This window comes from Camelina sativa, chromosome 17 (assembly GCF_030686135.1).
Source record: "Camelina sativa cultivar CO46 ecotype springtype chromosome 17, ASM3068613v1".
NCBI lineage: Eukaryota > Viridiplantae > Streptophyta > Magnoliopsida > Brassicales > Brassicaceae > Camelina > Camelina sativa.
Window position 1 is genome coordinate 12,272,999 of NC_141896.1, and position 13,711 is coordinate 12,286,709.

A 13,711-nucleotide genomic window follows, 5' to 3' on the forward strand; every position below is an offset into this window, starting at 1 on the left:
ATATCATATAAAATTATATAAATATATAAACTAGTTCAACTAGTTTACAGAGTTTAGAAAGGATCAAACTGAAAATTATATAGCCTACTCACCATTATACCTTTTTTATAATGAAATATAGTTATATAAACAAATTATAATAAAACTAATATAATATTTTTATACTTTAATCATTTATAAGTGACGAATTGTACAATTACTTTCATAAATTGATAAGTTAATTCCAACTAATTAAAAATATTCACAACTAGTATCATTCAAGAGATGTGTCATTCTATGTTTTTACTATGTTATTGACGCTAAGTTTTTTAAACCTTCAACCTGAAATTCATTTTGTAGGTTATTAATCCTTAATTAATAGAAACATACATGTGTAGTTTAAGTTTTCTAATATGTAGGAAATATGTTAAAATGAAACTTTTTATGAAATAGAGAATATTAGAAAGGTACTGTGGTTAATAAAAAAAATAAGATTGTTGTAGCGCTAATATTTTTAAAAAAACTTTCTCTACTGAAAAAAAAAAAAAAAAAAAGAAACCCAAAAATTATAGTGTACAACCAAAAATTACATGACGTGAAGTAACTAAAAGAAAAGGTCAGAAAACTTCAGTAAATGAATTTTATTAATTAATAGTCAATCATAAGATTAGATACTTTAGCTGGCCAAATCACTTTTGCTTCAAATCAAAATCCCCTTTTAACCCAATCTTTTTAACAACTAATGTTGACAAGCTATCAACATAGATATGCTTCAACCCTCTGTCAAAATCTCCCTCAAATCAAACATTATGAATATCTCCATAATCTCTTAATTTAATTTTAATTAAATTCTCTTAAAAAAATAAAAACAAACAAAATTCCCAAACATGCTCCTAGTTCCTGAATACCATGCACAATATCCGACGATAATCTACTTTATTCTAAAACTATAATATTTCCAAGCTTTTGCAGTCAGAAAGTGACCCAATTTGCATATTTTAATTCAAAGCTAATAAGAAAATTATATTACGGGTTAGTTTTCAGCCTCTTTAGTAGGGTTGCAGTTGCACTATCAAACGCCAAAATTTCTTGTAAACTCAAAGCATATAGTATAAGTTTTTTTTTTAAAATTTTTTTTTTTTAATTTTTAGTGTTGTAATTGTAGAAATAATCAAAGAATGACTAAACATAAATCAATAAAACTTTGCCAAATCACATATATCTATATTACAACTTATATAAACAACAATCATAGCCAATTGACAAATTTAAAAGAATTTTCAAGAAACTAATTTTGTTTTCCCCCTTTGTTTTTAATACAAGAGCTTTAAAAACATAAAAGTAAAATGATCAAACTAAACAATTTGCAAAACCAAAAAAAAAAAAAAAAAAAAAAAAAAAAAAACACTTCTCAACCTCTATACAATGGAGAACGTTGTTGAAATATCATCTTCGAGACTCTCGATTGCCGGAAAACCTTAATCGGACTCGGAAAATTCCAACCTTTACCTTTCCCGTCGTCATCGCCGGCGAAAATCCCGATTCTCCGGCGACGGCAACGGATCTTGATTTTCTCATAACCGCCGGTTTAGTTGTATCTCCTCTGTTTCCCAATAAAATCCTCCAAAACGACGACGTCTTCTTACTCCTCCCACGATCCAAACCGGAATCAATAACCGAATCCGGTATAATCGGAACCGCCATCGATTTCGACCTCCTAAACGCCGGTTCGCATTCAATCAAACTCGCCACTCGTCCTACCGAACCGACCCCGGAGGAGGAGAAGTTAAAACTGACGTCTCCAGCGTAGAGACAGAACGAGGAGGAAGAAGAAGAAGACGACGGAGAAAAAGACACGGCGGCGCGTGAGCTACACGAACAAGGGAGGTCTTGAGCACAATCTTGACAAAGAGAAGAGAGACGTTCGTGGAGACAAAACGGACAAACGCCTCCGCCATTAAAATAACCGCGTTTCGAAAAGTGCTTAGGACATTGCGAGAAACCATCTTCGTCCATGGTCTGAAATATTATTTTCTTGCTTTCTTTTTCTCTCTCTCGGAGTTTTTTTCGTAGAAAGAAGTGGAAGAGAGAGTTCCAAAGACGAAGAGCTTTTATAAAGGCTTCTGCGTTTTTAATTGTTACGGCGTTTTTGGTTGATTTAACTCATTTTTACTTTCACTAATCTTTTTATTATGGTTTATTTTAACTTACAAGTGTCGCCGAATCATTTCTTTAGGCAGCTAGCTAATGATTTGTGAAACGCTGCGTTTTGTGGATAACTGATTTACGTTTTTTTAGTAATATTTATTGGAACCATTGAGTTCATTCACGTGTGGCATGACTTTTTTCTTAACATTATTAAATTACTTCTCTTTAATTCCTCCCTGGTGATTTATTATTATCAGAAACCGAACCAAATTGAATTTGAATCGAAATTTTTTGAAACGAGTCTAAATTGAGTTTATTGTTTTCAAGCTTTGAGATTAAACTTTAAAGAACAACTCTTCTTTATTAGCTTTAGAAAAATCACTCAAAAACTAAAGTTCTGAATTTCTAAACTCTCTTAAAGTATGTCACAATTCAACATCTTTATTTATATAAAACATCAATCATATTCCTAATTGGAAAACCACCTTTGTTTAGATAACTCCTAAACCAAACTCATCCTTATCTCCTTAATAAAACACAACTTAGTTAGGAATAGGATGACTTCTAAGTTAGCTTATCCAATATTCTCCCTCCTAAGTTTGAAGTCTTCTTCTGCAATCTCTCTCATGCCAATGAGATCCCTCATTTTTTTGATTTCTTCCAAGTGCCTTGGTTAATATATCCGCCTTCTGTTCACTTCCGGGGACATGAACCACCTCCACTTGTCCATTCTCCACACATTCCCTGATAAAATGATACCTAGTATGGATGTGTTTACTTCGACCATGAAAGATTGGGTTCTTCATTAGTGCAATAGCTGATTTATTGTCTATCCGAATGGTAACCTTCTCACATGGAGCTCCAGTAACTTCTTCAAGCAAATCCTGTAACCAAATGGCTTGTCTTGCTGCCTCTGTTCCTGCCATAAACTCTACCTCACACGATGACAGGGCGACAGTGTCTTGCTTCTGAGAGCACCAAGTGATCGGGCTCTCGCCAAGGTAAAATATGTGTCCTGTAGTGCTCTTGCCATCGTCAGGATCGACATTGTGGCTGCTGTCGCTATATCCTACTAGCCGTGGCACCCTCGAAGCTACACGACCAAACGTCAAACCAAGATTGACTGTACCCTTCACATATCTCAAACACTTCTTCATAGCAGCTCCATGAGACACCCTAGGATCCTGCATATAGCGACTTAACACACCCACACAATATGATAAGTCAGACCTCATATGTAGTAGATAACGCAGACATCCAACATTCTTCTTGTAGCTAGTGGCATCGATCCTTTATTCATTCAAAGCTTTGTCAAGCTTTAATCTTGTCTCCATTGGAATGTATACATGATTGCAGTCTTTCATTCCTGCCTCCTCTAAAATCTTTAGAGCATATTGCCTCTGATTCAGTGTAATTCCTCCCTCATGTTGACAAACTTCGATTCCCAAGTAATAAGTTAGCTTTCCCAAGTCACTCATATCAAAGTTTGTGGCCATCTCCCTCTTAAACCAATTGATAATTTCTTTGTTTGTTCCTGTAACAAACAAATCGTCAACATACACAACCACAACAAGACGATCACCATCTACTTCTTTTCGATACACCGATGGTTCCTTAGAGCACTTCTTAAAGTTCAACTCACAAATAATCTGGTTAAGCTTGTTGGTCCACGCCCTTGGAGCCTTTCTTAGACCATATAAAGCTTTGTTCAGCTTGTAGACTTTATTCTATTTTCCTCTCGCTTCGAACCCTTTTGGTTGATCAACATATACCGTTTCTTTTAGTTCACCGTGAAGGAATGATGTCTTAACGTGAAGATGATGCACTTTCCAACCGTTGGACGCTGTAAGATTGACAAGGAGTCGGATGGTCTCCAGTCGAGCAACAGGAGCAAACACTTCTTCAAAGTCAATCATGTGTTGTTGTACGTATCCTTTATCAACAAGCCTTGCCTTATGTTTGTTAATGCTGCCATCAACATTCCTCTTGAGTTTAAACACCCATTTTAAACCTATTGGTTTTACTCCTGCAGGTAGCTCAACTAAATCCCAAGTGTGATTCTTGTTAATAGACAATATCTCATCCTCACAAGCCATGATCCACTCCTTGGTCTCACTTGCTTCACCAAAGTTCCTAGGCTCCTCATTTAGATGCAAGAGTAATATTTCACCTTCTTCTCCACCAGTTATAAGCATTCTTCTTGTGTGAATAGAACATAAACTTCAAGGTATTTAGGTCTCGAAGTCGTTCACATAGACCTACGAAGAGCTATTTGTGTGTCTTCACACACATGATTTTCGGTTTCTGTCCTAACCTCCTCTGTTCTATTTTCAATTCCTCTGTTCTCCTCTCTATCGATCTTTTGCTCTGTTTCAACGACTTTATTATTCTGCATCTCATCATAAATCCCATGATTCCCAAATCTATATTGAAGTTGCCATTATTTGCAGACTCAGACTCTAGTCTTTCTCCACTCCAGTTGCAGTCCTTTGTTTCATCAAATACCACATCTCTACTGACCACTATCTTGCGGTTCTGCGAATCATACATCCTATACGCCTTCGAGCATGGTTCGGTTCCCAAGTGAATAAGCATCCTTGACCTGTCGTCAAGCTTCCTTAAGTGTGGTTTATCTACCTTGGCGTATCCGATGCATCTAAATACTCGTAGATGTCCAATGTTCGGACTATTGCTTCTAAACATCTCGTATGGTGTCTTGTCTTGCAGAGCTCTTGTAGCTATCCAATTCAAGAGATAGGTTGAATGTCGAATAGCCTCTCCCCACATGTATTTCGGCAAGTGCATGTGCTTCAAGCAACTTCTGGTCATCTCCAACAAGGTTCGATTTCGCCTCTCAACCACTCCGTTTTGCTGAGGAGTATAAGGAGCAGTGAGATGTCTCCTGATTCCTGAGTTCTCACAGAATGTGTTAAATTTATGAGAAACAAATTCTCCCCCTCTGTCAGTCCTAAAAGTCTGTATGCGATCTCCTGATTCTTGCTCGACTAGGCGTTTAAAGTTTTTCAATTTTCCAAAAGCCTATCCTTTTTCCTTTAGCAAAGTTGTCCACATATAACGTGTATGATCGTCAACAAGCACAAAGATATACCTGTTTCCTGCAGCTGTGCTTGGAGTTATAGGTCCACAAAAGATCCCCATGAACTAGTTCTAATATCTTGTTTGCCCGATGTGAATTTTCTTGTGGAAATACTCGTCTTGCTTGTTTACCGAGTAAACATGAACCACATATCTCTTTATCAAAACTAACATCCGTAGTACCTTGAACAAGCTTCTTATCAAACATAGACTTTAATGTTGTCGAGTTTATGTGTCCCAATCTCGCATGCCACCTACTTGCCTTGCTTCTTTGTGAGACATGGAGGTTTGTATTATCTCTGATCGTAGTATCTCTGATCCCCATTCTAACTTTGTAGAGACGGTTTAAAGACCGTTCAACTTTGGCGAGTAGTTTCCCATGTTGATCGTGCATAGTCAAAATTCATCCTCTAAGCTTTATGTCACATCCTGTTTCAGTGGCTTGCCCGAGACTTATAATGTTGCTTTTCAGGTTTGGTATGTAGTAAACGTCTATCATAACTCGTGGCTCTCCATACATATCAGTGAAAGCTATGGACCCTTTCCCTTTGATATCTATTTGGGAATCATCTCCAAAACATACCTTTCCAGTGATAGATGTGTCAATCGAATCAAAGTATCGTCGGTATCCAGTCATGTGATTACTTGCTCCGTTATCCAGGTACAAGATATTCTCTTCCCTTGAGTTTGTTTCAAACTTGCTTGGTATGCATCGCTCTTCATTCAAGAAAACAATCTCGTGCAACATGAGTTCGTCAGCATCTTGTGTTTCACTTTTCTCATCTTCATGTGTTTCTTGCAACTTCAGCAATCGATCTTGGCAGTTGAAAGCGAAGTGTCCGGTCTTGTCACACCGGAAACATGTTATTCTCGACAAATCTCAACCTCCGCCAGAGCCTTGACCTCCGCCAAAACACCCACGGCCTCTACCTCTGTAAAAGGATCTTCCACCTCGTCCTCTGTTTCGGTATTCTCCATTATAGTCACGGTTTGGATAGTTAGATTGTCCCTCCATGTTCGCATAAAGCAGCTTGGTTTGGTCTTCTTGTGTCTCTTCTTCCTCTGAGATTTGTTCTTCATATGCTTTTAAGCGTCCAACAATGTCCACAAAGCTTGTGGTGTTGAGATCCAATACTTGCTCCAATGATGCGACCATGTGTATGAACTTTGCTCTTAGAAGACACTTTAAAAACTTCTTCACCATCCTTGATTCTTCAAGATTTTCTCCAAGTGCAGCCGTCTTAGCTGAGATTTCAGATAATCTTCCCACAAAGTCATCGATTTTCTCAGTGTCCTTCATACGTAGACAATCAAACTCGGCTATAAGAGTCTGCAGCCGAGCCTCTTTCACCCTTTCTGCCCCCACATGTGTTGCCTTGATTTCTTCCCACATCTTTTTTGCTGAGTCAAGTTCGCCGACTTGCAAGGTATGAGATTCAAGTATGGACTGGACAAGCAAAGCAATCGCCATGTTGTTTTTGTCTACGCTGATGGCGTCTGTTGCTGACTCTGGCTCTATAACCTCCCACACCTTATGAACCCTAAGCGCAATCTTCATCTTCATGGCCCATACGGTGTAGTTTACTGTGTTTAGCATCGGACAAGAGATAGAAGGAGATCCTCCTCCTTCTTTTGTTGTGACGGTTGAGACGGTAAGATCTCCCATCTTTGATAATCGTCTGAAGCTCTGATACCAATTATTGTTTTCAAGCTTTGAGATTAAACCTTAAAGAACAACTCTTCTTTATTAGCTTTAGAAAAATCACTCAAAAACTAAAGCTCTCAATCTCTAAACTCTCTTAAGGTATGTCATAACTCAACATCCTTATTTATATAAAACATCAATCCTATTCCTAATTGGAAAACCTTTGTTTAGATAACTCCTAAACCAAACTCGTCCTTATCTCCTTAATAAAATACAACTTAGTTAGGAATAGGATGACTTCTAACTTAGCTTATCCAACAGAGTTTTTGTTTATATCAAAAATTTATGAAATATTTCGTGTTTTAGTATAATCGAAGAATTTCAGATTTAGATATAGGCAGAGCCGGACTTGAGCCCATTGAAATGAAACATAGCAATGGGGCCTCCACATTTTTTGCAAAAAATTTGGTTACAATGAGGCCCCTAAACATAGCTAATCGCGAAAATATTTACAAAGTTGACTATGATTAAAAAATCACAAGAAAAATACTTAATACTATTTTTCAGTGTAATCATACCAAACTATCTATGAAATAAATATATATATATATATATATATATAACAAATTTGTATCAGTAGTCTTTTCAATGCAAAAGTTTCTGTTAAAAATTAAAAATATACCATATATTTTGATTATAAATAGAGAATTTGTTAGAACTTATATTTATGAATAATTTTGTTCTTTTACTAACAAAAATTTAACTTAGTTTTTCTAATCATTGGATAATTTAGTTGAACTGAATTAATTTTGCATTAAATCGAAAAGAATTGGATAGCCACCTTGGAATTTAAAATTTCAAAAAGTATATTTGTCGATTGAAAATCTGGAAAAGAAAAAAAAAACCCAAATTGATTCGAGAAGTCCACGAATCAAAATATTTGACGTGTAGAAATAAAAGCATATATGTATAATGTATGTGTTTAGAAAAAGACAGTTCCGAGTTATAGAGACAAGCTTACTTACAAAGAAAGTGACCTGACCAACTAAAGATTTAGATCACTGGCCACTTGGTTTCTAGGCAAATCTTGTAATAAACTCAAAACTTTCTGAATCAAAAAATTGAATTCAATCTTAACACGTAAGGTTCCATGATAACCAATCTAACTCACTAGTTTGATAAGTTGTCGACAAAACTCACTAATTCAGTATATATTCTCGTAGAACTTCAGATTTAGACAAATCTAAGCAGTGCCGGCCCAGCAAAAAATGAGGCCCAATACGTAAACATTTTTTAATGGATTTTATAAGATAAATTTTAAAAGTTAAAACAAAATCTTAAGAGCTCATAAAATAGAGGCCTATTTTTGGAATAATAGATAGATAAAGATTAAAATTTGAGACCAAATCTTAAATGTTTTGAAAAATGAGGCTTATATTTGCAATATAAATATTTAGTTGGGCCTAACTTTTTTACTAAAAATTTCAAAAAATTAGAGGTCCAATACGTTTGTATCATAGGAATATGCGGCGGGCCGGGCCTGATTATCTAAGTCATTTTTTTCTACTGTTAAGTTAGAATATTATATAGGATAATCCAGTTTTATCCCCGGTCTAAAGAGATGTTACATCATCGTTAAAGATAATGTACATTGACATTTTTATTGATGTACAAATGATGATTTAAGTTGTAAATAGTTCTTTTATATTTATGTCATTGCTACTCTCTTAAAACTGTAGTCGAGTTATTTTTTGGTTTTTAGGAAATGGGCCTCAAAAACCTTCTCAATTGATGGGCCAAACATTCTATAAAAACAGCCATTTCAAAGTTTCAATTAAAGGTAGACAAAATTACTAATTAACAAGATCGTGACACGTGTTAATTGTATCATTCAGATGTTGACACGTGTCAATTCTAAATTTATTAAAAATTTTAAAAATAAAAATGTAAAAAATCAAAACCTACCATAAAAAGATTTTATATAAAAGTAACATAGAGAAAAGAAAACCTAATTTTATTTAAAATCTTTAAAAGAAAAAAAACCTTTGTAAGAAAATTATAAAATTTAAACAGTTTTAGACAAAATCATTATTATTTGCTCTATGGCTCACAACAACTCTTCTAACTCCAAATGCAGGGGGGAGAAGCTCCATCTTAGACATGAGGTGAAAAACATGGACATGCAAAGATGGAGATGGAGCTGACATGACCGCCGTAAAAGAGAGCACCTCTTCCCAGGTTAACTTATCGCCCAAAGCCTTAACAATTATATCATTTATCTCAATCTCTAAACCTTGAAAAACTTTTTTGTTTATTGCTTTCTAGATTGCCCGTAAAATTAATGGTAATTGAACAAGTTGACCAGGATCACCCTTTTGAGAGGCACCTTCTAGAAAACAAAATCCAAATTCGATTACACCGAGTCATATGTAAAATTTTCTGACGAGCTAGGACATTCAAAGAAAACATGATTAATAGTCTCAACCGCAGAGTCACACCTTTTACACCAAATGTCACATTGGATACGTTGGTGTATCTATTTACTTTTATAGATAGTTAGTATAGATTAGGACCCGCACGATGTGCGGATTTAGATTTAAAAAAAAAAAAATTTAAAAAGCATTAAAGCTAAGTAAACATAATTTGTCAAACAAATATGTTTTCTGTCAAATGCAAAAATAGAATTGGGTCCGTTACTCTTTGTAAGAAAGAAAAAATATTAAAAGATAAATATGGCTTTTTTATTTGTCAAATCTCAGATGTAACAATATGTTTGTTTGGTAAAGCTATATAGAAAAGAAAAAAAAACCAAAATTAGACAAATTAACAGGGGTGAGCACTCTGGATCCAATTCGGTCCTACTCTCTATTGTATGGATGGAGGAGTATTTGTTCTGCTCGCTCTCTCGTTAACAAATGACTCATTACAAGGGTTGTCACTGGGGAATCCATCTCAGTATGGAAAGACTCCTGGATACCGGCTCAATTCCCGAGACAAGCTTTAGGTACGGGTCCGCTTATGGACCCTAATCTCCAATTGACTCAACTAATTGATCGTCGAACAAATACTTGGCGTTTGGACTTGCTCAATGAGCATTTCGATCTGGTGGATGTTGCATTGATAATGGCAATACCTTTAGGAAGCACCCAAAAGACTGACCAATTAGGTTGGCATTTTACGAAAACGGGAAAGTATACGGTTAAGTCTGGTTATCACTTGGCCCGTCAGGACGTTCCTCGGACTTTTCAGGCTTCTGGTTGTGGTCCAGAGATTACTTCCTTACTGGCTAGTGTTTGGCGGGTACGTTGTCCACCAAAATTTCAACATCTTATGTGGCAGGTTTTATCGGGCTGTATTCCGGTTGAAATGAATTTGGCACGGCGGGGTATTGCATGTGGCTTGGGTTGTGTTCGGTGTGGTGCTGAGGAGGAAACAATAAATCATGCCATTTTTGTTTGTCCTCTAGCTCGCCAGGTTTGGGCTTTAGCACATGTACTGGTGGGGCCAAACTCTTTCCCCTCGGACTCCGTGTATACATATGTTGATCATTTTTTGGGGCATAATAGTCCTGCGTCTCAGGTTTTAACGTTTCCCTGGCTTATGTGGTATATTTGGAAAGCTCGGAATGCACGAGTTTATGAGAATATTGACGAGCGGCCCGAGGAGATTGTTTTGGTCGCGGAGGGTGAGGCTTCGTCATGGCAGCAGGCGCAGGTGGAGGGTGATATTATGGATTTGACCTCAGCTGCAATTGCATCAGAGCCCCGGCGGAGGGTGCCCGCCGCTACTCTTCCTGTGTTCTTTACGGGGTATCGCTGCTTCGTAGATGGATCTTGGAAACCGACTTATCCGCTTGCTGGTGCGGGATGGGTTTGTTCATCGTCTTAGGACCTGATGCTAACAAAAGGAGCTACTAATTTCCGACAAAGTCTCTCTCCCTTACATGCTGAAGTTGAAGCTTTCGATTGGGCAATGCGGTGCATGATCGAACATGACTTCAGAGATGTGGCATTCTATACATACTGCTCAGACTTGGTGAAGATGGTGTCTTCTCCTTCGGACTGGCCAGCTTTCTCGGCGTACCTAGACGACATACAGGTAGACAGGGCAGAATTTTCGACTTTCTCTTTATCGCTTATATCTAGAAACACAAAATGTAAGTGCGGACTCTCTGGCACGCCAAGCGCATACCTCTCCGCATCATGTTTTGTATGTAAACAATTTCCCACCAAATTGGCTCGTTTGAGCTAATCTTTTGTTGACAAAAAAAAAAAAAAAAACAGGGGTGAGCATTTGGTTATCAGTTTGGTTTCACTTCCATTTATTGGAATTTTAGATATTTTTGAATTTTAGAAATAAATACATTCGAAAAGCAATTTTCCTTTAGTTTATTTCGGTTCAAAACTAATGGTTTCAGAATTTTTAGGTTCTTGAAAATAAACACTATATAGTATCAAATTTGTGAGAGTGGTTTTTTCTTCTGTTTAAAGATTTTCTAATTTAGTTCTGTAATTTGATAATTTTGCTCCTCAAAATAATTTAATTATATTTTTGATTTTATACCATTAAATTTTATTAATAAAAAAAATATTAATAAAATTAGTTGAATGTAGGGTTGTAAAGTGACTGTATTCTACTTTAACATGAAAAAAGGAAGAAAGCAAAAGACAAATCAGATGACAAGTGGCTTTTTAAAAGTCATAATACCACTTCTAAGCATGTCAATTAGGGTTAAAGCCTGCAGGCTGACCCGGTCCAGCTCTGAAAAACATAGGGATCAGACTAAATATATATCTAGAAAAATCGGGTCATTCGGGTTATAGGGTTTTTAGGTCTTTTGATGTGTCAGTATTTTATAGGGTTTTAACCATAGTTTTTACATTTACTTTTGAGTGTTTTATTGAGTCTGTATAGGTTTTAGGTTACTTTGGCAGGAAAGTGAATGTTTTGGGATGAAAACATGCGTCTCGAGCTAATATGGTGAAGACTGATCAAAGTCTAGCAAGAAGATGGAACAGACGCATAAGAAGTACCCATCATCGACTTATGCTCACTTGGGATCAACCGGTCCCGTACCCGAAGCAACTTTTCCTTTTTCGTTTTAAACCGATTTTTAGGGTTTTATTTTAGTATTTAAGGCTCGAAGCTTGTCCTCCAGAAAGATAACATTTATTCTACGCAGCCTTTGAGCACTTGTAAGCTTTGGGAGAAAATCTCTAATTCTTTTTAACATTTTGGAGAAGAATTATGAACCCTTCTAATCTTTTCTTTTGCAATTCAATTATGTGTTTTTCATCTTTGATTTGCTGTTTCTGTTTCTCCATGTTTGAGTAGTTTCTAAATTGTGTTTCTGGTTTCAAAAAGAGTTTATGATTCTCTAATGTAGGTGTGTTATAATTGGGATTGATATATTTTGTTCTTTATCTATTGTTGTTTTTAATGCTTAAACTAGACTAGCTACCTAGTTTCTGATCTTAGGTTTAATTCATCGGGCACCAAAAGTGTTGTTGAGTTGCTTGAAAAGAACATAGGTGAGCAAGGTGACTCTTAGCCAACGAGAATTGAAGTTAAGGCACCTTGTGAACTAATCAAACTTCAACTTTTAATGCTTGCTTGGTTTGCTAGATTCAAATGAGAGTTTAGGGTCTAGTTAATTCGTTGCATAGATAGTTAATGTTGTGAGAGTAGGTTAGCTTTACAACCGTGATTTGAGTTCTAGAACGGTGTCTAATGCATCCCTATCTAATCATCCAAATTCGTGATCATATTTCCTAACGATTTCCTGCACCCAAGCTTTCTCTTTTGATTTAAACCACTTGTTCACTTTCCGTTTTTGATAGATTCTTTCATTCACAAATTTTTCCATTGTCTTAGCTATATTTAATCTTCATAATCTCATAGTGTAATTGCTTGGTCTATGAGGATTCAATCCTAAAGTGTTACAATGGATACCACTAGATCGTTGTTGAGTACACATTAGGTTATTAATTGACTTTTGATCAGCTTAGCCCGATCGGGTTCGGACTGGCCCTAAAAACCCTTAAACAAATATAATTGTACTTTTTTGCTAATATTTTTGTTTATTTGCAATATTTGATTAATAATTTATTGTAAATAAAGTTTATAACTCTAATCTTAGTTCTTATATTTACTTAATAACATTACTTAATACTTGAAAATTTTATTTGTGATTTTTTATTTGGTCAAAGTATAAAAATTTATTTGGTTTTAAAGTTTTTATTTTAGATTAAGTTGGTTTTAGTGAATTGAACGCCCTGACCGCCACCTTTTAGTGGATCCCATGTCCAATCCCAGTCCATGGGCCCATTTTTCTTAATGGGCCTCATGTTCTCTCACTAGGTCGCTTAGCCCATCTATATCCGACGGCCGGTTTGCTACGTCCGGGAGGTTTTAAAGACTTGTTACCATCCCTACAAATCACCACATGATCTTTTCCTTTGTTTTGTCCTCACTCGCACAGTTTCGACAGTCACTTCCCGGAAGGTCACCTATTCTGAGACGACTCCAGTTCAAGCACGTTTAACTCTGGAGTTCTCTCAGACTCTTTAACCCAAAAAATAAGTGCACTTTGGTGACATAGGTAGCCAAATCAATTCTTTTAAACCTCTCTGCAAGTCTTCGAACGAGGGTGTCACAATTCACCCCGACTAACAGATCGTAATGTCCCTCGTTACGTACCAAGACCATCACCCCCGATGGTGTGAGCCCACTCGACTCCACACTCGTCTGGGTTCGGCTCTGATACCACTTGTAACGCTCTGACCGCCACCTCTTAGTGGGCCCTATGTCCAATCCCAGTTTATGGGCCCACTTTCCTTAATG

The 13,711-nt window shown here is 36.4% G+C and overlaps 2 protein-coding genes and 1 pseudogene across 2 annotated transcripts; 1 reads left to right on the forward strand and 2 right to left on the reverse strand.

Annotated features, from left to right (window-relative positions):
• Window positions 1-1,158: 1,158 nt before the first annotated feature.
• Window positions 1,159-2,136, reverse strand: LOC104757636 (uncharacterized; annotated as a pseudogene).
• Window positions 2,137-6,103: 3,967 nt separating this feature from the next.
• LOC147923581 (uncharacterized) lies at window positions 6,104-6,889 on the reverse strand. Its single transcript, XM_087496486.1, has one exon. The coding sequence runs from the start codon at window positions 6,887-6,889 to the stop codon at window positions 6,104-6,106; it is 786 nt and encodes a 261-aa protein (XP_087352612.1).
• A 2,997-nt stretch (window positions 6,890-9,886) lies between these two features.
• Window positions 9,887-10,756, forward strand: LOC147923582 (uncharacterized). The gene has a single exon (XM_087496487.1). The coding sequence runs from the start codon at window positions 9,887-9,889 to the stop codon at window positions 10,754-10,756; it is 870 nt and encodes a 289-aa protein (XP_087352613.1).
• The last annotated feature ends 2,955 nt before the right edge of the window (window positions 10,757-13,711 follow it).